Here is a 23,357-nt window from a genome sequence, read left to right as displayed (position 1 = left end):
ACCCATCCAACCCCCTCTGCTCCTTGTCCCCTCATTAACCCTCCCAGGACCCCACCCCTTATCCAACCTGTCCTACTCCCTGACTGCCCCCATCCCTATCCACACCCCCACCCTGACAGGCCCCCTGGGACTCCCACGCCTATCCAACATCTCCCTCTGTTCCCCATCCCCAAACCGCCACCCCATCCAACCGCCCTCTGCTCCCTGACTGCCCCCTGGGACCCCTACCCCCTTACCATGCCGTAACCAGCCACGCCACCATGCTGCCTGGCAGGAGCAGTAGGCCAGAGCGCTGGCGGCACGGTGTGCTGAGGCTGCGGGGGAGGAGGGACAGCATAAGAACGGCCGTAGTGGGTCAGACCAAAGGTCCATCTAGCCCAGTATCCTGTCTACCAAGAGTGGCCAATGCCAGGTGCCCCAGAGGGAGTGAACCGAACAGGCAATGATCAAGTGATCTCTCTCCTGCCATCCATCTCCACCCTCTAACAAACAGAGTCTAGGGACACCATTCCTTACCCATCCTGGCTAACAGCCATTAATGGACTTAACCTCCATGAATTTATCCAGTTCTCTTTTAATCCTAGCCTTCACTACCTCCTCAGGTAAGGAGTTCCACAAGTTGACCATGCGCTGCATGAAGAACTTCCTTTTACTTGTTTTAAACCTGCTGCCTATTAATTTCATTTGGTGACCCCAGTTCTTGTATTATGGGAAAAAGTAAATAACTTTTCCTTATCTACTTTCTCCGCATCACTCATGATTTTATATAGGGGCAGGGGAGGGGCCGGGGGCTAGCCTCCTCGGCTGGAAGCTCAGGAGCTGGGCAGGACTGTCCCACGGGCTGGATGTGGACTGTGGGCCGTAGTTTGCCCACTTCTGGTCTAAGCATTTATCGGATCTCTCTCCTGTGTGGATTGCCTGATGTCTGACAAGGGCTGACCTCTGTATGAAACTTTTTCCACAGTCTAAGCACTTATGAGGTCTCTCTCCGGTGTGGATTGCCTGATGTTTAACAAGGTCTGACCTCTGAATGAAACTATTCCCACAGTTTAAGCACTTGTGGGGTCTCTCTCCAGTGTGGATTGCCTGATGTCTGACAAGGATTGACCTCTGTATAAAACTTTTTCCACAGCCTAAGCACTTATAGGGTCTCTCACCTGTGTGGATTACCTGATGTGCCATAAGATATGATCTATGTGTGAAACCTTTCCCACAGTCCAAACATTTATGGGATTTCTCTCCTGTGTGGATTTTCTGATGTTTAGCAAGACCTGACCTCCGTATGAAACTTTTTTCACAGTCTAAGCACTTATAGGGTCTCTCTCCAGTGTGGATTGCCTGATGATCAAGTAGGGTTGACCTCCGTATGAAACTTTTCCCACAGTCTAAGCACTTGTGGGGTCTCTCTCCAGTGTGGACTGCCTGATGTCTGACAAGGTCTGACCTCTGTATAAAACTTTTTCCACAGCCTAAGCACTTGTGGAGTCCCTCACCTGTGTGGATTGCCTGATGTGCCATAAGATATGATCTGTGTGTGAAACTTTTCCCACAGTCCAAACATTTATGGGATTTCTCTCCTGTGTGGATTTTCTGATGTTTAGCAAGGCCTGACCTCCGTATGAAACTTTTTTCACAGTCCAAGCACTTATGAGGTCTCTCTCTGGTGTGGATTGCCTGATGTCTGACAAGGCCTGACCTTCGTATGAAACTTTTTCCACAGTCTAAGCACTTGTGGGGTCTCTCACCAGTATGGATTGCCTGATGGCTGAGAAGGCCTGACCTTCGTATGAAACTTTTTCCACAGTCTAAGCACTTATGAGATCTCTCTTCGGTGTGGATTGCCTGATGAATGACAAGGCCTGACCACCGGATGAAACTTTTTCCACAGTCTAAGCACTTATGAGGTCTCTCTCTGGTGTGGATTGCCTGATGTATAAGAAGGCTTGACCTCTGTATGAAACTTTTCCCACAGTCTAAGCACTTGTGGGGTCTCTCACCAGTGTGGATTGCCTGATGTCCGACAAGGCCTGACCTTCGTATGAAACTTTTTCCACAGTCTAAGCACTTGTGGGGTCTCTCACCAGTATGGATTGCCTGATGTCTGACAAGACCTGACCTCCATATGAAACTTTTTCCACAGTCTAAGCACTTATGGGGTCTCTCTCCAGTGTGGATTGCCTGATGTTTAACAAGGTCTGACCTCCGCATGAAACTTTTTCCGCAGTCTAAGCACTTATGAGGTCTCTCTCCAATGTGGACTGCCTGATGATCAAGTAGGGTTGACCTCCGTATGAAACTTTTTCCACAGTCTAAGCACAGATGGGGGCTTCCCACAGAAGTCCCATGTGATTCCCCGTGTCCAGGAACTTCCTGCTGTTGATTCCCCTCCTCGTTCTCACTCATTCTCTCATCACCTGCTGGGAGAGAGACAATCCAGACAGGAGTCATTGTGCTGGTGAGAGATTAAGAGGAATAGCAGCAAGGGAAAACCCAACATACTAAAGCTGCAGAGACGGAGCAATTGGATTCTGCCTCCACTTCCCAACCAAACGTTCACAGAGAAGGAAAGTTGGGAAGGAAACTCCTGCAGGTAACAGGACACATGGAAAGCGATGTCATTGATATCTGCTGACTGCAGCCCTGCCCTGGGTGAGATGAGGAAGGAACTAAGGGCACTTATTGATACCACATTTTGGGGACTCTCACCTTTTTTCTTCATTCCCCAGATGGTTTGTGTGTCTGTCCTCACCTGTGCGGGCGCCTCTCGGGATCTCTCTTTCCTCGCAGGCCTGGAGATTGGGCACCCACGGCTCTTCCCCTTGTTCCAGCCGGGTGATCAGGTCTGGTTTGGGAAGGGGGAATCCTGTGCAGGGAGTGAAATCAGACCAGATCAGGGTGCATGGAAGATTGAGAGAGCGTCTGTCAGAAAGGACATTCCATGAGCGGAACCTGTCCCTGTGCTGTGCTGGGGAATGTGGAATCTAAGGGGACGGGAACGTGGACACTGAGACCCCTCGGGGGAGGCAGACATCTGGTGAGGTGAGAGGAACTGTGATACACACCCAGCTCTAGTGTTAAACCCCTGCCTATTTCTAAACCTGTGGAGCTCAGAGCCCTCCACAAGGCTGGAGCTGTTCCCAAGGAGGAGGGAGAAGAGGGATTCTGTGAGTGACTGAGGAACAACACAGACAGGACAATACACGGCTTTTCCACCTTTCAAACTAGGGGTGTTGGGTGGGGATGATTTAATATGTGCCTTAGGTTTGGACACCCTGGTCTCATTGGAGAGTGATGAGGGAAGAACCTGACCGGTGTCAGACACGCAGACCCCCTCCGCCCCCAAGCTTCCAATAACCAAGGGGGCGGGAATCCCTTACCCAGAGATGTCACTGTCTCATAGTTCTCCCGCATGACATCCCTGTAGAGGGCTCTCTGAGTGGGGTCCAGCAGAGTCCCCTGCCCCTGGGTGAAATACACAGCCACCTCCTCGAAGGTCACTGGCATCTGAAACAACAAGTGTCCCTCACTCAAAACCTGCTGCCCCAGCCGCAATCCCACTAGACATGGGGAAGGAGGGCCAGAGAAGCAGAATCCTCCCTCCACCCTGCTCAGAGCAGCCAGGAGGCTTCAGGGGGTAGCGAGAAGATGAGAGCTTGTTGTCCCCCCCAGCAGAGAGAGGTTGGCACATTTCCCACACGCCTGCCAGCCACAGGCTGATACGGGAAGCAGAGCTCTGAGCTGGGGACAGGGACAGAAATCCCAACAGCTTCCATTTGTATTTCACAGCAGCCTCTGGCAATGGGGTCAGGCTCCAGCACTGGGAGTCTGGTCAGTTTCCCCAGCCCTGCTCAGCGGGGTGTTTCCTGGTTCAGAAATGGGGGAATGTTTCCCCTCCCCCACACCCGCCACCAATGGGCCTGTTCAGAAAATCAGGCCCAGGTTGATTATGTTCCAGCAGGCTTATCAGACCCTGTCCCACCCTGTGCGTTTAACCCCTCTGCAATACCCCTCCCCCACCACCAAAAGCTCCCTAAAACTCCCCTACCTGAGCCAGCTCCATCACAGCCATTTCCCTGCCCTGTCTCCTGGAAGATGGGCCCATCTGGAACAAACGTGGATGTGATTCCTCGGCCTGTCGGGGCAACAGGGGCGATGGAAGAGATTACAGAAGGGGCTTGAGTCCATGTCCCTCCCCAATTCCCGCCAGGCTCTCTCTCTGCAGACAGACGCTATGATTCTATGACTGCCATGAAAAATCCAGTTAGTTCATTACCTCCACAGCCAGCCCCTCCAGCCCCCATTAGAACTAAACCCACCAAGTCCCTTCTAAATGGGGCCAAACTCACCAGCTGGTCCCTGAAAGGGGCTCTTTGTGCAGAGTCATTTCGCTGCCCGGCTCCAGCCCTTTCCCCAGGTCTCTCCATCACCTGGAGGCTCAGGCTCAGGGGCGGGTATGGTTAGACTGGTTCCAGCCACTGGAGAAAGTGCCCCTGGGCTGGTCTCAGAGGGGTGTGATGAAGCGGAAATGTTCTGAATGTTTTTTTTTAATACCACGTGTGTGCCTCAGTTTCCCCATGTGTTACTCAAATATCAAGCTGGTGGGATACAGGTGTGTGATCATTGCAGAGACTTCTGGAGGGCGGGTATGACTGCAGAGTGGCTGCGTGGGCATAGAGAATGGCCAAAACTCTGTATCCTGGCAAGCAGTGGCCGAAAACGGTCCTCTGCAAGGAGGCAGCCAGCCGAAGGTGTTGGAGAACAAAGAGAGAGGGGGAGACCAGGTGACCTGTTTTCCTGGGAAAGAGAGAAAGCACAGAGGAGGGGCAGCTGGGCATCATTGGGGATGGGGGGCTGGAAGCGGTCAGTCTCGTGGTTTGGGACTCACAGGGGAGAGTCCAGGACTCGGGATTCCCCCCCGCCAAATGGACTTTGTGAATGCTCCTGATTTCTGTGCTAACAAGCTCTGTTCTGTGCTGTGTTCCCAGCGACCAATAAACCCGTCTGTTTTCCAAGCTGGCCGAGAGTCACAGCTGACTGCGGAGGTGGGGTGCACGGCCCCTGTGGGGGAGCGTGTCAGGCTTCTCCTTAGGCTGCCCCCGGGGCTCAGGCTGGGGCCGTGCGCCCTTCCTGGGCTCCGAGTCTGAGGCCACATACTCAGTGGGTGGAGGGGAAGTTGGGTGGTGCTCAGGGGCTTGGGTCCTGCCTCTACAGTGGTGGGGGGGGGAAGCTTTCCTCCCTCAGCCCTAGGTTCAGGAGCACTGCCAAGTTTTCTGCTGCCCCGAAATGCCGCGCCTCCCTCCACTGAAAAACCGCCATGGTCACCGCCCCCCAAATCACAGTACCCTAGGCGACCCCCTAGGTCACCTAATGGGTTGCGCCGGTGTATCAGCACAAACTGGCTGTACCACATTCTTATCGCCGGCTCCCAGCCCCAGGCAGGGGGGCTGAAACAATCTGGTGGGCACTGAGCCATTGAACCAAACTGTAAACCCTGGATAGGATGGAAAACCCTTCAAGCCAGCGGGTGCGGCAGGGCCCCACCAGCCTAGATTCAGCACCTGTGCTGCCCCCACCACCCTGGTTGTGCCCCTGGGCCCCACTCCTTTCCCGGCCCCCAGCTGGGGCCCCCCACCCGGCATTCAGTTTGGCCCCTGACCACCTTCTGCCCCTCCCTATTTGCCCCCCTCAGATCTCCCTGAGCTGCAGCCTCCGTCCACAGCAGCGCGGCCAGGGGCAGGGAAACAAAGCACCAGATGGGAGGAGACGATGGGTGGTAACGTGATCCTGCCCCCGCCCCGCACATACCTGGAACTGGCGGCAGCTTTCCCAGGCCCAGGGCGGGAATCGCAGCCAGCTCCACTGGGAGCAGCCTGGGGCCAAACTTCCCCCTGCAGCCCGGGGGTGGGCGGATCTCTCTCACTTTCCCTCCGAGCTGGGCCCCCCTGGGGCAGGGCCTGGCCGGGCTGGGGGCTCTGCCCTGGGAGAGGCTCCTGGAGCAGCGGGAAGGACCCTGCTGGAGATTCCCCTCTCCAGGCTGCAGCCAGGGCTCCGGGCTCCCAGCACCAGCCGCCGGGGCTCAGGGATCTCGCCAGGAGCCTGGAGCCAGAGTCACCGCAGCGGCTGCGAGTCACTTCCTGCTGCCGGGCCTGAGCCCAGCGATCGCTCCCCCCAGAGCCGCCTCCCAGGTGCTCCTGGGTCCAAGAGATCAACCCCTCGAACTGCAGCATCTCTGTGTCCGGCTCCTGTTCCACTCACAGGCTCTAATGTCAGAAGGGAGGGACCGTCTTTCATCTAGGCGGGGAATGAGTGTCACATTTTCCTAAAATACTGTGTTCTTCCCTTGCAATTGCATATCCTGAACAAAGCTGTCTCTGATTCTGTTGCTTCCAACCTGAATGGAGTTCGCTTCTTCCACACCACTCTGACACTTTTTACCAAAATACTTAATAAACTTTAGGAGAAACCAGTAAACATGCACAGAGGTAAGCGGGGAAATGGTCCTGCTATTGGGGGGAACTTTCCTGATTTAAATACCCCTTGGGTGGAATTGAACAGCAGAAGGATCTGAGTTCTCGCTCCCTCTTCCTTCAGCCAGAGCCTGCCTCACCTTGAGGGCTCCCCTTCCACTCCCCTGTGTGGCAAAGTCCTTATAACCCCAACAAGGCTAGGCCCAGGCTTCCTGAGGGGCTCGCCCCGCCACCCTGGTTGTGACCACTGAGGACACGGGCTAGAGCGTCCCCACTCCGGGGCACTTCCTCCGCTCTGGACTCTTCCCTGACCTCTTCCCTGGCCATTGTCTATACCCCAGAACAAATGCAATTTATTAAACAGCAGCTAATAAAAGAAATCAGGAAACAATGGGAAAGGCGAAAGCAAAACTCTTAGCCCCACTCTGTGGGCACTGGGGAAGCACAACCAGTGGCTCTGGAATGTCAGGGCACTTCACAGCATACGCGTGAGCAGCACATTTCATTAGGGTGTGCACCTAGGGTGACCAGACGTCCCGATTTTATCGGGACCGTCCCGATATTTCCTTGTTTGTCCCGCGTCCCGACCGACATGCGGTCGGGACAACCGGACAAACAAGGAAATGCCCCGAGCCTCGAGCCCGGAAGTGCTCGCGCCCCCCCCCTGCCCCGACTCCGCCCCCTCCTCCCCCGATTGGCTCCCTCCCCGAATCCCCGCCTCTTCCCCGGGCTCACCATTCCCCCTCCCTCCACAAGCGCTGGAGGGAGGCCCGGGAGACTCAGAGGCAGCGCGGGGCCGGGGTGAGTAACAGTCCGGCCTGGCCCCGAGCAGGCAGGACTCGGGTGGTTGGGAGAGGAGGGGGGCGACCCGCGGGGCCAGGCGACGGGGGAGGAAGCGGCCATGGCGCTCGGCGGCTCTGGCGCCCCCGAACCCCCCGAGCCGGGGCCTGCAGCAGCGCGTACGCTGGGCCCAGCCCCTGGCTAGGCACGTCTGGGCTGCCCAGCTGGTGCTATCCCGCGGCGGCCCCGGGGCGGAGGCATCGGCCGCCCAGCCCCGTTCGTTCCCCTGCGGGACGGGGGGGCTGGGGCCTGCTGCCCCCACTCCGGGGCCGCCGCGGGATAGCACCAGCTGGGCAGCAGCCCAGACGCTGGCCAGGGGCTGGGCCCAGCGTGCGCGCTACTGGGTCCCCGCAGCAGGCCCCGGCTCGGGGGGTTCGGGGGCGCCAGAGCCGCGGGCGCCAAGCGCCATGGCCGCTTCCTCCCCTGCGGCAGTGGGAGCTGCAGCAGCGGCTGCTCCCGAGTCCCGCTGCCCGGGGGGGAGAACAACCGCCGCCTGGCCCCGCGGGCCGCCCCCCTCCTCTCCTTACCACCCGACTGAGTCCTGCCTGCTCGGGACCAGGCCGGACTCTTACTCACCCCGGCCCCGCGCTTCCCCTGAGTCTCCCGGGCCTCCCTCCAGCACTTGCGGAGGAAGTTTTTTTTTTTTTTTTTTGGCCCCGCCCCCTGCCACGCCCCCCGTCACCCCCCCGCGACGCCCCCCCCCACGTCACCCCCCCCCCCCCCCCCCCCCCCGCGTCCCGATATTTTTCTTTGGTGATCTGGTCACCCTATGTGCACCCAGGGAATTTTATTTATTTATTAAGGCGAACATTTATTGAATATTCAATCAAAAAGGATATTATATTTATTCATCAAACTAAAGAAACTAAAACTTAACTAGTTTTTTTTAAATTAACATGTAAACTTTACTTAAAAAATACCAACTTAAAAAATGAGACACGGAATACCAAATTTTTGCTGTAACGATAACTAGTCGTATATAAAGATACAGTCAATTTTCATGATCTTTATCTTTAACCAGATAATGAGCTAACCCAAGTTGACCAAAACAGATTAAAGTTTCTTCATCTTCCTATCCTAGAGAATGAGACATCGCTCACCAGGTGTTATGGACTTAAATTCCTCAATCACATCATTGTAATTAACTGATGAAGCCAATTCTTGTTCAATGTTCAAAATCATGAGTGAGTCGAGGCGCTGTTGGGAAATTGTACTTCTTAGTTTTTTACATGTGCTAGTTTCAAAAAGGCTCATTCACATGAATGGCTTGTAACAGGTAAGACTGCAAAGCATTGAATAGATTTATAAAAGGTCTGGAACATGGAAGACCGATCTGATTCCTTTAGCCAATCAAGCCACTCTCTGGTGGTGTTCGTCATACTACCTTTAGGAACAGATCCGTTATAACCCCAAAGCAATCCGACTTCAGCTTCCAACTCATCCAAGGACACTTTAAATTTGTTGGCGATGATTCTCATATCATCCCTGCCAATGTCTAAGCTCAGCAGTTTTCCCATTGCAGTCACAATTTTACAAGTCTTCTGTTCAAATCGCTGATCAATGCCGGTAATCATTGAGTCTAGGAGTGGGTAAAATGAAGTTATTCTCTCCAGCTCCTCTTTTGTATCAAAGTGATGCTGGGACTCAAATGCGTCATCAATACGAGTGGACGTTTTTCTCTTCTTAACTGGGGGAATTGATATATCATTCTCTACACACATTTTCACACTGTCATTGCAAATAGATTGAAAATATTCTGGGCCACTTCTCATCGCAGCCAAAGAGTTAGACAAGCTTTTCACCCCTGTCATTGCAGTAAGTAAATTGAGATCTGGAGTTTGAATAGCCTTACTCACTTTTACCACCATCTGGAGAATAGGGTGCATCATGTGAAGGGCAAAGATGAACTTGAATGAATTTAGTTCATGGATAAGTGAGTTGTTTCGATAATCTCTAGTAAAGCTTGTAAAATGATGGAGTAGTTTTATTTTACAGCAGCCACTGCTTCTGATCTGCATGCCCATCTTGTGTTTGACAGTGACTTCAAAATCTTCAACTAGGATCCTTCTTCTTGTGAAATCTTCTCCATTACTGCATGTCGCACAGGACTCCCCTCCATGAAGGCATAAAGAGTCTGAATAACACCAAAAAAATCAAAGACAGTTCTGTTTTGTTTACTTGAAGTGCATGCATCTACTAGGACGAGGTTCAAACAATGTGCATAGCAGTGTACATAGAGTATTTCACTGTTTCTTTCTTTACATTTCATTTGAACTCCCGCAGTACATCCAGACATAGTAGATGCACCATCAAAACAGACGGACATCACCAGTCAATTTTAAGAATGCCAAGGACGTCATTTAACTGGTCAAAAATAGACTGAACATCAACTGTTAATAGTCTCTGAACAGACACAAAATGTTCAACTGGACTATGTTTTTCATGGTCAAAATACCGCACCACAACGGACATCTCTTCGCGGTGTCCACAGTCAGTAGTGTCACCGGCAATTATTGAGACCATTTTTCCATTTAGTGAAGACACAATCTTTTGTGGCACAACGTTGTGCAAGGCCACAATTAAATCATTGATGTGGGTGTGCCTCCCTCCCTGCTCTCCTGCCCAGTGTGCCGTCATGGCAGGTCGAAGTGAGGCTGCGGAGGATGGGGGACAGCTGGAGGGGCCGGGGGCTATCCTCCCCGGCTGGGAGCTCGCAGGCCAGGCAGGACGGTCCCACGGGCTGGATGTTGCCTGTGGGTCGTAGTTTGCCCACCTCTGGATTAGGCCTCCTGCTCAGGCCCTGGCTATGCTGCAGGGATTCTGCGGGTCAGACACATGCTCTGGCGGTGGCCACATGCCCTCAGGTGACAGGACCTTCTTCACAGTGTCCCTGTATAGGTGCAAATCCAGACGGCAAATAAAAAGCCCCACACACTTGATAATCTCTGTAAGATGATTGGAGGGGAAGGGGGGCAGACTCCTGATTTTTGAGCACTTCTGGCTGCTGACCTAGTTTTGTCCCTGCCCTACCCCAGGGTTCCACAGGGTGCAGGCCGTGGACTGCGACATCCCATGGTGGGTGGGCATGAGGGAAATGCCAGTAAGATGGAGATGACTTCATCAGCTTCTACGTCCGGCCTCAGGCACCTCACCCCTGTTTGCATCCCGACTCCCCCTCTCCCGGAGCCATGGTCTTTCTCCCAGCCCCACCTCAAGGGGGCGGGGGGGCGCACAGACAGTCTAAAAAGTATTCCACTGAGCCCAGAGCAATTCCAGCCGCCACGCCTGTGCTTTGCAAGGCTAAACCAGTCATGGAGGCAGCCGGGATGGTGGGCAGATGCCCATGTTGTGAACTTCTTAACATGTTACCAGTACAATTTTAATAGTTGAAACAGTTACTTTTTACATGCTATTTTCATCTCTAGTCTGGACACCTGCCTTGTAGCTTCTGAGCCTCTAGGCGGAAGCCTCCACAAACCCCCAAAGCTTCTCTGACTGGGTGGGGCAGCCCCTTCCCCTCTCCTGCCCCATGGGGTGGGGGAGCTGCCATTGTATCTTTGCCTCTCCTTCTCCCCGACCCCCACCCTCTTTCCCTCCCTTCCCCAGCCAGTCTGCTCTTGCTCTCACAGCCTCCCCGCAGCCTCCTCTCCCCATGTCCCACCTTTTCTTCACAGTGACCCCGCCATTCAGAGTGTCCCTCTATTGTAGCCCTGTTCCCATCTGGCCCCTAAGTCTTCCCTAATTCCCCTGCATCGCCCCATCCCCCCTTCAGCCATTCCCTGCCTCCTGCATCTGCCCCTGACCCATCCCTCATCCCCCCTCAATTGCACCTTATCTACACCCCCTTCTCCTCTTCAGCCCTCTTTCAGTTCCCCCTTCCTCTCCCCCCTCCCAGGTGTGGCTGTCCCAGCCCCCAGTGCAGCATGGGTTGGCTTCCCCCTGCTCTGCACACAATGAGAGATAGGAACCTTCCCTGTAGGAATGTGCTACCTGTACCAGTTGCTGATCTGTAACTGGTTTGTAAGAAACGGCTATTGTAAAAAAACTGCTCTCTGATGTAGCAAATGACTACAGATAGCAGTTTGTCCCCTGCACTCATTTCTTGTCCCCTGCACTCATGGCAGGACTAAGTATTATCTTCTAGACCATTCCTGGCAGGTGTTTGTCAGGTGAATGACCCCCTGACCAGTCAATTTTTGCCCCCTGCTTAGACCCTGGCTGCCCCTCTCCTCCGATTTGCCCCCTTTTTACCCCTGTAAAAAGCAGTCAGCACAATCTCACACTTAGTAAGGGCAGGATGAAGGGAAGTGGCTTCAGCAGATATTATTGAGCATGCTCAGTGCACCATAAGTAGCACATTCCTACATGGAGCAGTTTTCTATACTGCACCTGCAGGAGAGTTAATTAATCTACCCCAATGGGCGATAGCAGCTATGTCCATGGGAGAACCTCAAAACATAAATAAATGCCAATTGACTCTCCTTCGGCAGGGACAGTCCTGATTTTTGGGTCTTTTTCTTATATGGGCTCCTATTACCCCCCACTCCCTGTCCTGATTTTTCACATTTGCTGCCTGGTCACCCTACCAGGCACCATTGCTGCAAATGGCATCTAGTCCAGGAGAGTAGGCAACCCCACTGGCAGATGAAAAATTTTCCCCACAGACCCTAGAAGAGGCTGAAAAGCTGAAGAATGATCAACTCTGGTCTGAGCATGAGCAGCACGTAGAGCAGGCCGGGGGAAGGGAGGCTAAGCAATGGTGGTTGAAGCATGAAGGGACATAGGAATCTTTAGCACATCTGGCATGTAAATATCTTGCAACTCTGGCTGCAACAGTGTCATAAAATTGCCTCTTCTCACTTGCAGCATTATCGCCTGCAAATGGAAACAAACCTGTTTGTCTAAGCGGTTGGCAGAAAAAGAAGTAGAATTGAGTGGACTTCTAGGCGCTAAAGATTTTAATTGCATTATTTTTGAGTGCACTTCTATAACAAAAATAATCTATGTTTCTAAATTTCACTTTCATGATAAGGAGATTGCACTACAGTACTTGTATGAGGTGAATTGAAATACACTATTTTTGCTTTTCATGTTTACAGTACAAATATTTCTAATACAAATAATATAAAGTGAGCACTGTACACTTCCTATGCTTTATTGTGATAGAAATCAATAGATATTAAAATGTAGAAATTTAACAAATTTCAATTGGTATTCTATTATTTAACAATGTGATCCATCGAGATTAATTTTTCTACCCACAATTATTTTTGAGTTAATCATGATTAATCAACCACACTGCTATTTCTTCCATTTTCTTAACAATACAAGTTTAAATTTCAAAGTTCTAATCTATATAACTTGGAATGGCCCCAAATACCATTTACAGACTTCTCTAACATGTCTCTAAAGGTTGAAATCTGGGTCAAATAGCCTGCAAGGTTCTTAACTCTTTCGGGCCAGGTTGTAGGGTTGAAGAATGAAATCACCCTTTTAATAAATTACACCTACCAATATGGCTCTGCATACTTGCAATGAAATTACTGTAATGAAACCACCTTTTATTATTAATGAAATTGTCTTTTTATAAATGAAACAGTGTTAACCACCTTTGGACAAATTATGTGTTAGTAGCTTATGAAGAATTGCTTTGGAAGAATCTGTTACTGTAACTCTTTTCTTTTAACAGATTTAAAAATTTTATTAAGATGATGTTAAAAAAAATAGTGAACAGAGTTTGAGCCTAGAAGTTTCTGGTTATCAGGGAATAACATACAGATTATTGAAGGTGCAAAGTTTGTTTTAAGATAAAGTGGCATGAGGAATACATAATGTGCAATATCCCCGATTGGGGGTAAAGGGTTGATGGGTCAGAGTACAGACATTGAGATTTTAGGGTATGAAGTTCATAAAGTGCCTATGTTCGGGTGTGGATAATAATGAGTGTATATGATGAGGAGGATGGATTGACCCTCATTTGGTGAGATTTAATGCTCAGGGAGTTTATGATTCCAGTTCATATGATCCAACGGAGAAGGTCACTTGGTCCCTTTCTCGTAGTGGGAGAACGATGTCACTCTGGCTCACGCTTCCTGGTACTGTCGGTGGCCGGTGATGTGCTTGATGTAGATGTTCCTGGACCATCGGATGGCGTCTGAGACCATGAGTCACCGCATGAGACGTACGTAGCGTCGACCCCTTCATATTGTGACTAAATCCCCCATCTTAAACCACTGATACATTGTAACTAAAGCAACTCCATATTGTAACTGAAACTGTTTAAAGTTAGGTGTGTGTGTTTCATTTAAAAGTGTGAATGTGGGCGTGTGATGGGATCAGTCCCTAAGGCCAGCTCATCTCAAAGACCAGCTGCCAGCACCACCATGATGGCTGAAGAACAATATGGGTGAAACTTTCAAAAGAACCCACCCAAGAGAAAGAAAAACAAAAGCCCCATCAAGAAAAAGATCAAAGTCACATCTGCCATTAACTGATGACTCATGGTCATACAGTGTCCAGGGGCAGTGGGACAGGACAGGATCTATGGACAGAAACATATAAAAAGATGGGTGCAAAACCATAGGGTTTAGTTCTTCCCGTTCTACATTCATCCTCCAGGAGCATCGGTGCACACCGACAGGACCCAGCTACCCCCCTCATGACTAGACCACCTGGCCAGTGGATTAGTACGAGCAACTGAGGCTGGTAATTATGTTCCATCTGTATAAGAGTGTGGGTGTGGATGTGTGTGGGTGTGTGGTGAACAATCTTGGCTAGGAATAGAAACTGAATTACTTATCTTTTACTCCAATTTAGAATTCTCTGCGTTCACATTAAATGTGCCATATTGCTTTCTCCCTCAAACAATATTCCAGTGAATTCTCCAGTGTTTAATGAGGTGTGATCTCAGTGTGTAACTTTTGCCACTTTTGCCACAGTACAAGTACTTACGGAGTCTTGCTCTTGTGTAGATTTTCTCATGTAAAACAAGAACTGATCAGTTTCTGAAATGGTTCCCACAGTCTAGGCACTTCTCGGGTCTCTCTCCTCTGTGGATTGCTGGCTGTTTAACAATGTTTGATCTCCATATAAAACTCTTTCCACGGGCTAAGCAGGGGTGTCTCCCCTGGGTGGATTCTCTGATGTAAAACACGGGCTGACATCTATTTGAACTGTTTTTCCACAGTCTAAGCACTATGTGTGTTTTGCCAGATGTTTAGAAGGACTGATCTGTTTCTGAAACCTTTCCCAGAGTTCAAGCACTTATGATCTTCCCCTTGTATGGATTGCTTGATGTTTAACAGGGTTGACCTCTTTATAAAACTTCTGCCACAGTTTCAGCATTGATAGGGTCTCTCTCCTGTATGGATCCTCTGATGTGTTATAAGATTTGATTGTGTATGAAACTTTTCCCACAGTCCAAACACTTATGCAGTCTCTCTCCAGTGTGGATTGCTTGATGTTCAACAAGATTTGACCTATGTATGAAACTTTTCCCACAGTCTAAGCACATGTGGGGTCTCTCTCCTTTGTGGATTCTCTGATGTGAAACAAGGGCTGACCTCAGTATGAAACTTTTTCCACAAATTAAGCAGTTATGGGATCTGTCTCCTGTGTCGATTGCCTGATGTCTAACAAGATGTGACCTCTGTATGAAACTTTTTCCACTGTCTGAGCAATAACGGGGTCTCTCTCCTGTATGGATCCTCTGATGTGTTATACGATTTGATTTGTTTGTGAAACTTTTCCCACAGTCCAAACACTTATGGGATCTCTTTCCTATGCGGATAGCCTGATGTCTGACAACGTCTGACTTCCATATAAAACTTTTTCCACAGTCTAAACATTTATGGAGTCTCCCTCCTATGTGGCTTATCAGTGCTACCTTCCAATTCAAGTAGTTCTTGCTCTCAAGGCATTGATAGGGTTTCTGTCCTGTGTGGCTTCTCCCATGGTTATTAAGATATGAGCAGTTATTGAAGTTTTCCCCATGGTCCAAGCACTGAAGTGATTCGTCTCCAGTATGAATTGTTTGAGGCGTAACAAGCTGTGGTCTCAGAATGAATCCTTTTCCATAACCAAGGCATTCATAGCATTTGTCTTCCTTCCAGGTTGTCTGCCGGGCTGTGGGATCCCTGTATCCTTCCCCACAGCTAATAGATTAATCAATTTGCTCCCTTGAGTGGTTTCCCAGAAGCCTTTCTGACCTCTGCCAATTTCCCCACTCTTCTCCCTGTTCCAAGCATTGGGAAAAATTCCCTTCAGCTCTTCCCACAAAGGTCCCGTCTGGTTCCACTTCCCCTGCTGGGAGAGAGACAATCCAGTCAGGAGTCATTGTGCCTGGGAGAAAGAAAGAGGAATAGCATGGAGGGAAAACCCAACATACTAAAGCTGAATTTGAAATTAAGGTTTTATAATAGGATTCTACCTCCACATTCCACCCAAAAATTCACAGAGAAGAAACATTGGGAAGGAAACTCCTGCAAGTAACAGGACAGGTGGCAAGCGATGTTAGTCATATCTGCTGACTACAGCCCTGCCCTGGGTGAGATGAGGAAGAACTGAGGGCACTTACTGATACTACATTTTTGGGATTCTCCACTTTTTCCTTCATTCACCAGATGGTTTATGTGTCAGTCCTCACCTGTGCAGGCACCTCTCAGGATCTCTGTTTCCTCACAGGCCTAACGATTGGGCACTCATGGCTCTTTCCCTCATTCCAGGCGGGAGATCAGTGCAGGTTTGGGAAGGGGGAATCCTGTGCAGGGAGTGAAATCAGACCAGATCAGGGTGTGTGGAGGATTGAGAGAGTGTCTGTCATAAAGGACATTCCATGGGTGGAACCTGTCTCTGTGCTCTGCTGGCAGAACATGGAATCCAAGAGGATGGGAACATGGTAACTGAGCCACCTTTGGGGAGGCAGACGTCTGGGGAGGTGGGGGGAATTGTGATGCCCTCACTAGGAGTTCCTAGGATCTGTGCTCTCTGGGGGCCCTGCTGACGCATACCCAGCTCTGGAGTTAAACCCCTGCCCATTTCTTAACCGGCAGAGCCCAGAGCCCTCCACATGGCTGGAGCTGTTAGCAAGGAGGGAAGTGAACACGGATTGTGTGTGTGAATGAGAAACAACACAGACAGGACAATACAGGGCTTCTCCGCCTGGAAAGCGAGGAGGGTCAGATTGGGATGATTCAGTATATCTGGTAGGTTTTGACACCCTGTTCTCACTGGAGAGTGTACGGAGATGCAAGTCTCTTTCACACGGCAGCTGTGCATTACGGAGCCCATTCCCCTCCAATCTAACTGACCAGGGAAGAACCTGACCAGTCTCAGACATGCAGACCCCAGGACTCCACACCCTATCCAATTCCCCCTGTCCCCTGACTGCCCCGACCCGTATTGAAACCCCCCCCTTTCAGGCCCCCCGAGATTCCCACACCTATCGAACCACCCCCTGCTCCCTGTCCCCTGGAAACCCTGCCCCTTATCCAACCCCCACCCCTGACCGCTTACTGTGCTGGTCAGAGCACCAGGACTAGTAGCTGTGCAATCCGGCTGGAGCCAGCCACACCACCACGCAGTCTAGAGCACTGGCGGCATGGCAAGTTGAGGCTGTGGAGAAGGGGGGACAGCAAGGGAGGGGCCAGGGGCAAGCCTCATTGGACAGGAGCTCAAGGGCTGGGCAGGACGGTCCCGTGGGCCAGATGTGGCCCACGGGCATAGTTTGCCCACCTCTGCACTAGTCACAGGGAAAAATAAGCAAAACAGAGAAGCTCTGGGAGGGCCAGAAAAGCAGAAATCCCCCCACACCCTGCTCAGAGCAGCCAGGAGGCTTCAGGGGGTGGGGTGAAGGTGAGAGCTCCTTTTCCTTCACAGCAGGTGGAGCAGGGCAGGGTCTTCTCATTTCCCACACGCCTGCCAGCCACAGGCTGATACGAGAAGCAGAGCTCTGAGCCAGGGAGAGGGACAGGAATCCCAACAGCTTCCCTTTGTATTTCACAGCAGCTAGTGGGGTGTTTCCAGTGTCAGAAATGGAGGAATGTCCCCCTCCGCCCCTAGCCAATGGGCCTGTTCACAAAATCAGGCCCAGGTTGATCATTTTCCAGCAGGTTTATCACACCCTGTCCCCAAACTGCCTCACACTGTATGTTTCATGCCCCTCCCGCTCTACAGCAAATCCTCCTCTTCCCGCACCCTGCGCAGCTCCCTTCAACTCCCCTACCTGAGCTGTCTCAATCACAGCCATTTCCCTTCTCTGTCCCCTGGAAGACCGGACAATCTGGAACAAAATGTGGATGTGATTCCTTAGCTTGTCAGGGCGAGAGGGGCAATGGGAGAGGTTACAGAAGGGGCTTGTGTCCATGTCCCCCGTCTCTCCCTGCAGACAGACGCTCTGAACTCTGCCACACTGGGAAAACCCTCAGTCACTTTATCACAATACAGACCTGCCCACCCCCCCAGCACTGAACACCCTGCAACACCAGTAGGTCCCTAAAAGGTGTCCTTTGTGCAGAGTCATTTCTCTGCCTGGCTTCAGCCCTTTTCCCAGGTCTCTCCATCACCTGGGAGCTAAGGCTCAGGGGCTGGTATGAATAGAGTGGTTCCAGCCACTGGAGAAAGTGCTCCTGGGCTGGTTTCAGAGGGGTGTGATGAAGCTGGAATGGTCTTAATGGTTTCTCTGAATATCATGTGTGTGCCTCAGTTTCCCCATGTGTTAATCAAGTATCAAGCTGGTGGGATACGGGTGTGTGATCATTGCGGAGACCTCTAGAGGGCAGGTGTGATTGTAGAGTGGCTGCCTGGGCATAGAGAATGGCCAAAATTCTGTATCCTGGAAGCGATGGCCTGACCCCGTCCTCTGCAAGGAACTAGCCAAAGGTGTGGGAGAACAAAGAGATAGGGGGAGGCCAGGTGACCTGTTTTCCTGGAAAAGAGAGAAAGCACGGAGGAGGGGCAGCTGGATGTCACTGAAGATGGGGGGGCTGGAATCGGGTCAGTCTCTTGGTTTGGGAATCAGCGGGGAGAGCCCAGGGCCGGATCCGGTCTCTGGATGCTCCCCAAGATGGACTTTGATTTCTGTGTTAACAAGAAGATCTGTTCTATACTGTGTTCCCAGCCTGCCTCCCCCAGCCCCAGGTTCACCCCCTGCCAGCTGTACCCTGTTCTTATCCCTGGCTCCTAGTCCCAGGCAGAGGCACTGAAACAATCTGTACAGTGTGTGTGTGTGTGTGGGGGCACTGAGAGCCATTGAGAAACCCCTTCAAGCCAGGGGGTGCGGCAGGGCCCCACCAGTGTAGATCCAGCACATCAGCCACCACCATCCCCCCCCATGATTGTGCCCCTGAGCCCCTCTCCTTTCCCACCTCCCAGCTGGGCCCCCCCACCCTGCATTCAGTTTGGCCCCTGCCAACCAGAGGGCTGGGGAGGGAGGACAGCTATTGGACACCAGAGGTTGTACCAAGTAGACTCCTGAAAAGTGGGTTTGCTTGTCCTGGCTTGTTGCTCCAAAGCTCTGGAATAAAGTTATTTTACTGGAAGGGTGTATGTGGCATACATTGAATAATAAGACTAAAGTACTGTATAATGGCAATGTGTATGTGTTCATTGTTGGGAAAAGGTGTATGAGTGAAGACTGGAAGTTTCTTTTGTAGGTTAAAAGAAGCCAAGAAGGGGAGAAGGAAAAAGAACAGAACAAGTTAACTAAAAAAACTATAGCTAGCAAACTCAGTCCAAAGATAAGACACTGGCTCCATTCAAGGACACTGCTCACAGCTAAGACTTGGCTGACAACCAAGAAGGGGGGGCTTGAATGTGCCCAAGCAGCTGTAAAATCTGCAAAACACTGCCAGGCATTAATGAAATGTGTTAGTTTCTTTTCTCACAGGTAAAAGAAGCGCTACCCAAAGAGCCTAGCAGCCCTGCCACTCCTTGGAACCAGGAGAATGGATCTATGTAAAGCTCCACCAATGAAAGACTGCTTTGGCTCCACACTGGAAAGGCCCTAACCAAGTCCTGCTGACTACCAACATTACTATGAAGTGCCAAGGATTGACTGCCTGGACCCATGCGTCTCACTGCGTCTCCTTTTGATATTTCTTTTCTTCCTTCTGAACAGCAGGAGAAAAGGACAAGGTGATGTGCTGGTAACCTCTCCCTTGTCCAGTGACAGAGCTAACCTGCATTCAGTATTTGATACAGAAACCAAAGCACTACAGGGTGATGTGCTGGTAACCTCTCTCCTGTATGATGCTGAGCCACGATTCCTTCAGGAAAGAAGGAGGAACACTCACTCCGCTGAAATTGCCAAAGTCCAGGAATTCCTGACTACAAAAGACATTAAGAACTGACCCTGGTGAAGAAACAAAAAATTATACACTGGCAGGAAGAAACTTTTGGGACTCATGTTTGGGAATGTGGTATTGATTGAATTTGGGGGTTTATTCCACAGGCTGCGCCCTGTGTTTTTGGATAAGTCCTTCAGCATGTATTGCCCTACCTAACTGGATTTTAAATGACAAATATCAAAGGCACCTTGTTGCCACTGCCCCCGCCAACCCCTCCATTACACTATTACCCCTGTAAAACATCTAAATACAGACAATGCCATATATCTGATAAAACCCAATGGCCAAGGCCTTCACACTTTAGTGATTTATTTAAATATTGTCTGAAAAAGTTTATTTTTAAGGTTCAGGATATCCCATATAAGCGAACAATTGAGTGGAAAAAGACTGGTCAAAGGAGATAAAAGTATATGACATCACTACAAATGAGCTTCAAGAATTTGAAATTAAGGTTTTATAATAGGATTGATATAATGGCCATTCCAGGGGTCTGTAGTATATCAGGGGGAAGGGTTCCTTGTTGTTTTGGTTACCCAATTAGTAAATAATCAGACTCATACTCAGAGAGTGTGTTCTGCCACTGGAAATTTTACCGGTATTGAAATGATCTCAGTATGTAACTAAGGCTTGGTCTACACTAACCCCCCAAATCGAACTAAGGTATGCAACTTCAGCTACGTGAATAACGTAGCTGAAGTTTGAAGTACCTTAGTTCGATCTTACCTCGGTCCACACGCGGCAGGCAGGCTCCCCCGTCGACTCCGCGGCTTCCCCGTCAACTCCTCGGTACTCCTCTCGTCTAGCTGGAGTACCGCAGTCGACGGCGAGCACTTCCAGGTTCGACTTATCGCGTCCAGACCAGACGCGATAAGTCGAACCCAGAAGTTCGATTGCCAGCCGCCGAACTAGCGGCTGGGTATAGACGTACCCTAAGAATTTAACCTGTGCCATATTACAATATACCCCTTCCTACGCTATTAATGTTAATGCCTCTTGACAGTACCTGAGAATATTTAAACAATAGATGTGGTATAATGCTATCCCTGAGAGAGATGTACTAGGATATGGAATAACAATAATTAATGCCACATTAGGGATAGTGAGATTCACCCTGCCCTATCCAGCTTTCAAATCACTTCCATGTATCCAAATTGCTCCAGGGGAGCTGCTATTTGGCGAGCACAGCAAAGGGCACAGATGTAAGTCTCCTCCAGAAAGAAAAGAGGCTTAGCTGGATGCTTATGGGATGGTGCAAATAGTGCAGCAGCAATTTTGAATATTCTTAAGGTCCAACAACATGATGATAAATTAGGGCAACTAGAGAAGGCCACTGGTCTTATTACTGGAGCACAGTTGACCCAGGTGCAAGCTGGAGTTGGTGAATTACATGTTTTTCTGCCCTTAGTTCAATGACCCAGGAGCTGTTGACAGAGATGGTATTAAAAATCACTGAGGCAGGAAAGGAATAGCAGTGGGATCTAGCATGTTCAGAGATTCAGGATTTCCTGAATGACCAGCTGATGGCCATTCGGAGTGACCTTGAGCATCAGGCATGGCCCACTGCCCTTATCAGTGCTTCAGGAGTACCATCTGATTTGTGGCCATGGAGACATACTTGGAGATTTTCAGGATGGATGTGCAAGTACTCGCAGTGCTCCTTCCAAGCATATGGGCCGGTTGGTGTGGGCTTCCACATACTGAATCCTGCCGTGTCCATGGGGAGGATGCATGTGGGACTGGATTATTCACCGTGACATCTGGGAGATTAGACCACCTGGTAATGCCTAGCCAATTTCTTGTTAGTGCTCCTGGAATAACACCTGATATTTGGATTGGAATAGGGAATCAGTGGACATTTTGGCCCTTGGAACTCCTGCAGCTTCAGTATGTAAGGAAATTGAAGCAAGGGGAAGCTGTCACAATCAGGGCCGGCTCCAGGCACCAGCTTGGCAAGCAGGTGCTTGGGGCGGCCACTCAGGAGAAGGGCGGCAGGTCCAGCTATTCTGCGGCAATTCGGCGGATGGTCCCTCACTCCCGCTCACGGCTTTTTTTTTTTTTTTGGCTGCTTGGGGCAGCCAAAACCCTGGAGCCGGCCCTGGTCACAATGTTTAACAAAGTTTGTTGAGCAGATATGGGACAAGGAACTACCCTGACAGGACAGTTGCTACTCCAAGCTAATGATAGCTGCGTATACATTAAGGCCACCTCTTTGCTAGACTTACATTTTAATCTCACCACGGCCACAGTAAATCACATTATTTATTGTCCAGCAGACAAAGCCCTACAATTAGATCTTAGGTATCAGATTTCTTTTAATTGGTCCACTTTGATATCCGACCGGTTTCAAAATTTACGCTTACTCCTACCAGAGGTTCAGAAAATTTCTGACTTAGAGTCAAATCCATGTGCTTCAGAATATATATCAAATGAAAAACATGATTTCATACGGCCTATAGAGTGTCTATTTTGTGTACTAATTATGATGTGATGTGCTATGTAACTAAGGCAGTGAAACAACCCCATCATATTATTACAATGGGGGCACTACTGCTTGCATTGCTTTTGTTTAGTGTAGGAATATGTTGTTGTAAGGCAGTGGTTCCCAAACTTTAACAACCTGTGAACCCCTTTCACTAAAATGTCAAGTCTTGGGAACCCCCTCTTAAAAATAATATTTCCAGGGATTTTCTCCTTTACCTGAGTATAAATTATAAAAGCAGTGATCTTGGAAATATAAAATTTGTTTTTATGACATGCTTATTGAATGATTTGAGGACAATTTCCTGAAGGGACCCTTACCCTTAAAGAGCTTTTCTGGCTCCGACATTTACATTTCTACACAGGGTGGTTTGGCCCACAGAAATAAAAATCGGCACATCTTCCATGTGTTTTTGGACCAATGGAAAAAACCAGGTACAATTCAAGTGACTTTTAAAATTGCCTATGAAACCGAGTTAACCAAATAAATGAGCTTATGAATGACCAGAAAATATACGTCTCAAGTGAAAAAAACTGTAACTGGGCTTCTTTGCAAAGAAATTGTAAGTGTTCTTACAGGAAAAGCCACAAACTGTCTGGAAAGGAAGAGTAGACTGAATTACTTGCCTCAGTGAAATTAAATATCCAGAGAATTGCTGGGCCTGTGATGATGATGACTGGGGCTTGCTCACCTGTGGCTCCCCCTCCCCGTGCTGTGGAGGCATGGCCAGCCAGGTCTGCATCTGCAAGCAGGCCCCCTGCCTCAGGTGCACCTCCCATTGGCTGTGCTGGCCAATAGACTGGGAGCCTCCCGACCAATGGGCTGGGGGGCGGGAGCAAAGGGGGAGATTGTAGGGAACTCTGGAGTAGGGGAGGCAGTGGGGGAGGGAATTGTCTGGCACAAAGGGGGGACTCTCTGGAGGGGATGACAGGGGCACAGGGGCCATTGGGGGGTCTCTCAGGGGGGCAGAGGATTGTGTGGGTCTCTGTGGGATGGGGGGAGTGATGGACGGAGCCAGCCACAGCCCGGGTCTGCTCTGCGGAGGGTGGGGGGTTGCTATAGCCCCCTCAGGAAGCCCCCTCTGTCCTGTGTATTTTATGCCAGCCCTGGGGTGCCCATCGCTGCTCCCTTCCCCCTCCCCCAGCTCCATCTGTCTGTCCCCACAACTCACCAGCTGTGTCTGTCTCTGTCTGACAGTGACAGGCTCCTTCTGCTCTCTCTCTGCCT

General features: G+C 50.3%; 1 protein-coding gene and 1 long non-coding RNA gene across 12 annotated transcripts in view; one reads left to right on the top strand and one right to left on the bottom strand.

The window, feature by feature from the left end:
- Window positions 1-150: 150 nt before the first annotated feature.
- The window catches only part of LOC101933213 (zinc finger protein 585A-like), a 104,834-nt gene continuing 81,627 nt past the window's right edge, over window positions 151-23,357 (bottom strand). Inside the window, exons 1-5 of one of the 11 annotated variants that reach the window (XM_065564301.1) lie at window positions 4,347-5,272; window positions 4,046-4,132; window positions 3,378-3,504; window positions 2,750-2,863; window positions 152-2,414 (exon numbers count right to left, since the gene is read on the bottom strand). In XM_065564301.1, coding sequence (XP_065420373.1) covers window positions 763-2,414; window positions 2,750-2,863; window positions 3,378-3,504; window positions 4,046-4,132; window positions 4,347-4,424 — 2,058 coding nt within the window. In that variant the 5' untranslated portion in view covers window positions 4,425-5,272 and the 3' untranslated portion in view covers window positions 152-762. Of the gene's footprint in view, window positions 2,453-2,706; window positions 2,864-3,377; window positions 3,505-4,045; window positions 4,244-4,346; window positions 5,273-23,357 lie in introns of those variants that run through there. The other 10 variants (XM_065564300.1, XM_065564302.1, XM_065564308.1 and 7 more) reach the window with 10 other exon arrangements.
- On the top strand, window positions 8,061-22,641 carry LOC135974986 (uncharacterized). Its single transcript, XR_010592054.1, has 2 exons — window positions 8,061-13,488; window positions 19,192-22,641. It is a non-coding gene; the product is annotated as an uncharacterized LOC135974986 (long non-coding RNA).

Source organism: Chrysemys picta, chromosome 12 (genome assembly GCF_011386835.1).
Source record: "Chrysemys picta bellii isolate R12L10 chromosome 12, ASM1138683v2, whole genome shotgun sequence".
Lineage (NCBI taxonomy): Eukaryota > Metazoa > Chordata > Testudines > Emydidae > Chrysemys > Chrysemys picta.
The sequence above is the reverse complement of the archived record's forward strand: the minus strand, read 5'-3'. Positions and strand labels throughout refer to the sequence as shown.